Source organism: Dysidea avara, chromosome 3, assembly GCF_963678975.1.
Source record: "Dysidea avara chromosome 3, odDysAvar1.4, whole genome shotgun sequence".
In the NCBI taxonomy this organism is placed as follows: domain Eukaryota; kingdom Metazoa; phylum Porifera; class Demospongiae; order Dictyoceratida; family Dysideidae; genus Dysidea; species Dysidea avara.
Genome location: NC_089274.1, coordinates 23,161,527 through 23,168,626, shown reverse-complemented (window position 1 = coordinate 23,168,626; position 7,100 = coordinate 23,161,527). Strand labels below are relative to the sequence as shown.

Sequence of the window (7,100 nt, the reverse complement as noted above, 5' to 3'; positions counted from 1 at the left end):
AACTCTTTACATTAGCATCATACCCTTGCTTGGAGAACCATTTACGGATTGTTTGATAGATTAGTTCTTGGGCAGAATATCCATCTTTAATGAGAGTGTATTCAACATCAGTTAGTCCAAGACATCTTGCAAAATGTGGATACAAATTTGGATCTAGCTCTACTATGACATGATCATTCACAAACTTGTCAATCAATGCCTTCTGCTCAGTACGTTCTTCAGTTGTAGTTGGACAAGGAAAAAGATTTATAAACAGATTGTCTTTGTCAGATGATGGCTTGATCAATTTTTGCTTTTTGCATGTTTCTGGTGGAGTCATTGGCATGGAAACTGAATGAGGGTCACTTGCAATGTCAGGAATAAATGTGGTCACTGCATCAACCAAGGCTTCAAAATGTTCATCATTAAACAGTGACTTTCTAACACCAGCTTGCTTGTAACTGCACGGTATTTTGTTAACATTTACAGCCATTAAAATGGTATAAGCTGGGACAGCATCAACTGGAATATCCAAACTTACTAACACTTGAACTTTACATTGTCGTGATCTCTTTCGTGAGTTTCCTGAGCATTTTGAAACTGCAGTAGCTGGATAAGCCTTTTCTGTTCCTACTGGCAAGTAAAACCTCAATTCAACCGTTTCACTTGAAGTTCCATAAAGTGTATCAATGGAGATTAATTCATTGTTCTCGACTTTAACACATCCACACGACACAGCTGTTGAGAACAGGAACGTGTTGCCGCGTGGGACAGCTGATGACAAAATTTGAAACAAAACAGACACCGCTTGGTGAGTATGACCCGGTATTGCAGTTATAACACCAAGGAGTCCATTACTATGTATTTTGTACATGGGAATCCGTTGGCAATCCACAGGAAAATCATCTATCGTTGTACATGTTCCATGATAACGACTTGATACCTGCCATGCTCGATTATTATCAGGAAGAATAACAGCAAAGTCGAACGTATACTTTAGCGATTTCTTCTCCATAACACACAAACATACATCGCTTTGTTCAGCGCTACTTCCTGGTTCCGCCAAAAGCGCGCCAAAATCACCTGATTGTAGTATACTTACGGATACGCATTACGCAACACAGAGGAATGTAGGTATTTTCTCTTTCGCTGATAATAATGCTCGTATCCGGCGAGGAATCCGGAGTCATAAGTTGTTGATGTTTAGAACTTCATAATGTCTACAGTGAGGTGAACAGCTTCAAAAACTATCACAACGTGTGTTAGACCATTTAATTCTATTCACAGACCACTTAAACGATACTTGTGCCAATGGGGGTTTACAGCGGACCGAAGCGACGAGCTAAGCTTGCAACAAGTACGCTAGCATATAACGTCTCCACGCACGGCACACTCACATTACTAGGGAGACATAGTGATGGTGGCAGAAGAGTATCAAGACGGATGGATGAGAGGAATAAACCTGAGGGACCTACAGGTGAGGGGCGTGGCACGAAAGCATGTGCGTTTTCGCGGTCATCGTCTCGAACGTGATTGTTAAGGGACTGCAGATTATAGGTGTTACTCCTAGAATGTTTCAAACAGCTGCCACAGTGCCTTTTAGCTGTTGTATGAATGTGTCTTTTGCTATGTGGTGGGGGTTGGAGGATCTATGATCCTATCATGTAGCCATTAGAGTAGCTATCCCGTCACGACACTTCATGTTTTCTAGAACACAACTCTTTTTTGCATGTTGTGCAGTGTTTAACGCTTTATGGACATGTTTTTGTAGGTTGGATTTTTCCCAGCTGTGTTTGTCAAGGAAGATGTGTCACCAATTTACGCTCTCAAGTGAGCAATCATCACATTCCATTATGATGATGTATCTCATCTGTATCTACAGGAATCCTGCACAATTTATGGATCCCACTACAGGTAGTTATATGCAGTTAGTTACCACACATAACTTGTACAAAACAATATTTTATCATTCCTGTAATCCAATCAGCCAAGTCTTTATATATAGGTGAAATAAGACTCAATGATGTCCAAAAACGCTCCAGGATTGCTCTGGTATATGTTGAATAACTGCTCTTCATGCATTATTATGAACTTTACCTTAGGAAATTTGTGAAAGTGAACAGACATATCTTCAGAAGTTGCAACTTCTAAATGAGGTATGTATTACTGCATGTGTTAACTCATACATGCATGTAGCTATAATATTGTTCATAATGAAAATAACAGAAATATGTTATTGGATTGCGAGTACAACTGAAAACTATAATATCATCTGAGGATTATAGTATCTTATTTTCTGCTATTCAAGTAAGTGGATGTGTTTGTGTACAACGCATATGCGAAACGTATGATATTTTTGCAACATACAGCCACTGTTAACACTCAGTGAAACAATGGTATCCCACCTTGCATCGAGGATAGAAGCTTGGGACAATCGGAACACTCAAGTTGGAGATCTCTTCTTACACATGGTATACAGGCTTGTTTTTAGCATGACAGTACAACTAACAACTTTAATTTATCCTTTATAGGAAGAACATTTAAAGTGGTTTGATTCATATGCTGTACAGAGCCCTGTTACAAATCAGGTTAGTCAGAATGGCAACATCTGCACCAAGCTTTCATTGCTGTTAGATTTCAAGCTAATAGATGCCTTAAGATTGTATTGTGTATGGCATGCATTACTCACATGCTATTGTTTTATGTAGGTTCTGTCTAGATTGAATTCACAAGAGAAATTCACTACTTGGTTAACAAAAGCACAGGCAAGCCTACATGATTAAAGATTATGTACATCAACAACAGACACTTTGAAAACAAAAACCATTGGCTAATATTTGCTGCAATGTATAGGTTTTCTGCAACATAGAGGATTCAAAGTTCTTTAGAGAAAATGTAGACCTGTAGGGGGTGTTTCCCTATAATGGTTTTTTTCTACTGTGTCCTTGATTTTAGAGGTGTTGCACTGTACACCAAGCTCTGTGGTGTAGCTACCATGCATGTGAACAGTGTTTGCACACACGTACATGCGTGAGTGTAATTTTTGCATGCCTATAACGTATAACTTGAGTGTGTGCATGGCATGTTTGTGTACCTGTACATGTGTATATACCATGTATGTGTGATTGTGTGCATGTGCCTGCACATTCTTTCCCATTTCCATTTGCACACATGTATAGGAAGAATCAAAGTGTACCCTGAATTCACTACTGCTTGAGCCAGTACAGGTACAGTTACAGTTTGGTGGCCTTGTGTATACTGCTTGTGTATTATGCAGAGAGTACCAAGATATGAAATGTTACTGAAAGATTTATTAAAACATACACCAGAGGTATAAACTATCTCATTCCCTGGTGACCATATGTGCTTTTACTGACCCTGCACTAGGATCATCCTGATTTCATCAATTTACGAAATGCTGTAGCAGTGGTTCAAAGAGTGAGTTGGTGCAGTAAAGAACACTACAGTTGCTTGCTTAAAATTGCATCATCTCCTGTTGGTTAAAAGACTATATGTATAGTACAGTACTACACTGTAACCTTTTACTTCATAGTCTGGCTATAGCTGTGTGTAAACGTTTTTGCATATCATTCCAGATCAACAGTGACTGCAATGAAAACATAGGAAGAGTGGACAATGAGCTGAAATTATTGGCCACCACCAAAAGGTTCCTAGAAGATGATGTGGTTAGTAATAATTGTTGCATGTTATTTCAGACTCTAAACGCTTATCATTTAACTTGTCAATGCATAGACATTAAAATGCAGGATGACTGCATATTTCGGACACTTAGTCAAAATTTGAAATATTAGCAATGCATTGATCTTGGCTAAGGACTTATGATTGATGTACATATGCAGGCTCCACCATATTTGTATATTGAAATACATAATTTAAACTTCAAAGTGTTGGCAAAAAGTGCATTTATTGCAAACAAACAAATCATGTGTCCTCCTTCTATCATCGTGTAACTTTGTATGCAGTAACTAAAGCAAGCTAGGTACATGTTCCTTTATTTTTAGAGCTTAATTCATGTTGAATCACTGATTAGCAGAGGAGGTATGTATTGCATGTGTAGCACATTTCATGTCAGTATAATATTTCCTGCAGGAAAACGACCTACCAAAAAGCCTTCCAAGTAACTTATTTTGCACACATAACTACGTATGTTCTTTATTTATATTTGTTGTTTTAGGGAGAGAATTAGTATGAATTTGAGTGAACGATTTAAAGGATATGCATCAAATTTCAAGTCATACTTTGAGAGTGAACATCATAGGTACATATGTAGTGTATTTGGTGCTCTTGTGAGACTGCACTATGCTATATTCAGGAAATACGTAATGGAAGGTCCTATCATGAAAGCTAGACATAATTTCCACGACGCATCAGAAAGGTGAGCTCCTATATCACTTTCACCTAAATATATACATGCTAAATGTGCATATAAACAATAGTAACATACTATGGTATATGCACTATGTAGATGTTCATGTCATAATGTTGAATTTATTTCATTGCAGATTTTTCTTTTTAACTACTGATGTACTATTGATAGCACAGGTAATTTTCTATTAATTGTCATCATGGTGCGTACTCTGTGTGCACCATGTTACCATGATACAAATAACTATGCACTCTGCTGTTGAGTAGTCCATGCATACAAAGTATGATTAATCACCCCCACAGGCTACTAGTAAAAGTCGTAAGACATTCAGGCTAAAGGAGAGAGTTATGTTGATTCACTCTTGGATTGCAGACACAATATTTGAAGATCAGCAAATTCCTCCTTGTGGTAAGTAGTGGCAATAACATACAGTTAATTATTTCTGCATTGCAGGATTTGTGCTGGGTGCTCCCAAACAGATTTATCGGTTCCTAGCACCGACTGAAGAAGAGAAGAAAACATGGTTTACTACAATACATAAAATGATATTTGCACAAAAGCAGTTATTCAGTAAAGTAAATAACAACAGTTTCAACAATTTATGTACACATTGTGTACACTACAGCTGGTCACCCATCTCAGTATACCTGATGAATTGTTCACGTGTTGTACTGCTAAGGCTAGACTGCACTACATTGGCATGAACACTAATGGTAATTACTACTGAAATCAAAACAGTTTTACGTATATGAGTATACAATAGCTATCTGTTTTGTACATTACAGAATTGACATTCAAGACAGGAGATGTAGTTAATATTATCGGATTTAAAGATTTAGAGGAGAAATGGCATCCAGTATGTTGGTATATTTGTCATAGTCATTCATATTTCTCTAACAGGCTTTGTACTCTGATGAGATGTTTGATCCATCTTCTGAATGGTCAAATTTTTATGTGTGCTCAGTAGTATATTCCTTAGTTATATTTTCACAGGTCTTTTGGATACGTGAAGGAAACTTTTGGATGGTTCCCAAGTATGTAGTGTACTTATACAGCAATCACGCAAGCTGTAATTTGATTGTTACTTCTCAGATACTTATGTTGTTGGACAAAGTGGAAAAGAGTTGGATCCACTAGTTGAAGAGGTGAATATATCCATTGCAGGTTTTTGATAAGTATTTCAACTCTGAGCCATACTGGCCCAACCCAGACATCTACTGCTCCACTAGTTGTATGCCACTGGGCCAATCAGCTTATGTTTGATGTGTATCATGTTAGTCTGAACTAGTGCTGAGAAAATTAGAGCGAATTGTGTGGGTCACTTTGTGTTCATACTGGGCCAATGGAGCACCATATTGCCTTATCAAATACCCTGATCCGTTGGTGTTATTATTTTGTACTTGTTGATGTAGCTCCAACAATTACCAATGTCATATACACTGGCAGTCAAGAGGAGATTTGTAGAATTAGTGAGTCTATTTAGTGTAGGAGTTTGTTTATTTTGCATCACCTCATGTTTAGACTGGACGTCAGATACCTCCATTAACAGAAGTTGAACGTTACGTTAAAGTTTTGGTTGGAGACCAGGCTAAAGTACGACCATAATGTAAATACTACAGGTATATGGTGATGTACACTTCTCTTACAGACTATCAAGATACCAACCAACACAACAGTAATAGACATAGTCCTGTTAGTGGGATGGTTTTCTGTTAACACATCATATTAGATCGCAATTATTACAGGTTGTACTATGGGGAGGGTGCTGATGTTGGCATTCAATGGTTGGTGTTGGAGGAGTCTATTGATGGAACATGTATGCACTCATGAAGTGTTATGCCCAATTGAACTGTGTTGTTGTATTGTTTCTTACAGTTAAAAGACAATTAGAAACTGATGAAGACCTGAGCTGTGTGGTGGATTTCTGGGGCAAATCTAGGGTAAGACTGATGAAGTCAAGTATATATGCCACTAAATGGCACCAAAAAGCTTTCCTTTTGTGTGTGCGTGCGGTGTGCATGAATGTGTGTGATTCGGTCAATGTGCTGATCACAAGAAGCATTTTAGATTATGCATGCATAATATAAGTATGTAACAGTTAGGATCACTGAACAAGGTTGGTAAGGATTCTCGGATGTGTGTAATACATATCTATAATTAGTATATAATAGAATGCTTGGTATCCAATCAATGCTAGTTGTTGGAGTTGAACTTTCTTCAAATCACCCAAGTGTGATGATGCATGCATGCATGAACAACATCCGTTGCTGCACATGCCCACATGCATGTACACTGCTAGTATGCTGTATGCATATGTATTATTTTATGTACAATTGTTATAGGATAAAATGGTGTTCAAATTAGTACAAGGAGTGGCAGCACAGTGACAATAACATGTGACAGTTAATAATGGAATAATTGTAAAATGAAATAAAAAGAATTGTGAATTGATAAATTTAATTTGTCCAAGTTCTGTTTAATGTCACCACCAATTCACACTTTGTTAGTGTACTTGTTGCTTTAAGTTGTCCTGCAACTAATTCAGCTGGACCAGTATTGCATGATGCTTGTGATACTGCAGCTGGCGTGTCATCTATAGTAGCTGGTAGAGTATTAAAAGACTGTACGGATTTAAGATCTCTGTAAAAAAAAAAAGTGGATACACAAAGAGTTCCAGTTCTTTAATATACAAATGTTGTTTATGTATGACAAGCGTGGCAAGGATTTATGTAAA

General features: G+C 37.5%; 1 protein-coding gene across 1 annotated transcript; it reads left to right on the top strand.

Annotated features, from left to right (window-relative positions):
* Window positions 1-1,072: 1,072 nt before the first annotated feature.
* LOC136250313 (FYVE, RhoGEF and PH domain-containing protein 4-like) lies at window positions 1,073-6,835 on the top strand. The gene is made up of 33 exons (XM_066042501.1): window positions 1,073-1,209; window positions 1,267-1,336; window positions 1,385-1,456; window positions 1,751-1,809; window positions 1,862-1,893; window positions 1,985-2,031; window positions 2,082-2,135; window positions 2,206-2,286; window positions 2,349-2,450; window positions 2,511-2,567; window positions 2,688-2,744; window positions 3,159-3,206; window positions 3,257-3,310; window positions 3,367-3,417; window positions 3,576-3,665; window positions 4,002-4,038; window positions 4,090-4,117; window positions 4,175-4,258; window positions 4,313-4,375; window positions 4,503-4,542; window positions 4,669-4,774; window positions 4,820-4,941; window positions 4,992-5,079; window positions 5,152-5,222; window positions 5,267-5,307; window positions 5,360-5,400; window positions 5,459-5,511; window positions 5,779-5,835; window positions 5,888-5,959; window positions 6,015-6,058; window positions 6,112-6,182; window positions 6,242-6,306; window positions 6,709-6,835. The coding sequence occupies exons 1-33, from the start codon at window positions 1,196-1,198 to the stop codon at window positions 6,751-6,753; spliced, it is 2,016 nt and encodes a 671-aa protein (XP_065898573.1). The 5' UTR covers window positions 1,073-1,195; the 3' UTR covers window positions 6,754-6,835.
* The last annotated feature ends 265 nt before the right edge of the window (window positions 6,836-7,100 follow it).

Excerpts from the sequence above, each read along its gene's own strand:
- LOC136250313 (XM_066042501.1), top strand. Across the intron at positions 3,207-3,256 it reads TACTGCTTGAGCCAGTACAG|AGAGTACCAAGATATGAAAT; the intron begins GTACAGTTACAG and ends TGTATTATGCAG. Across the intron at positions 3,311-3,366 it reads TATTAAAACATACACCAGAG|GATCATCCTGATTTCATCAA; the intron begins GTATAAACTATC and ends ACCCTGCACTAG.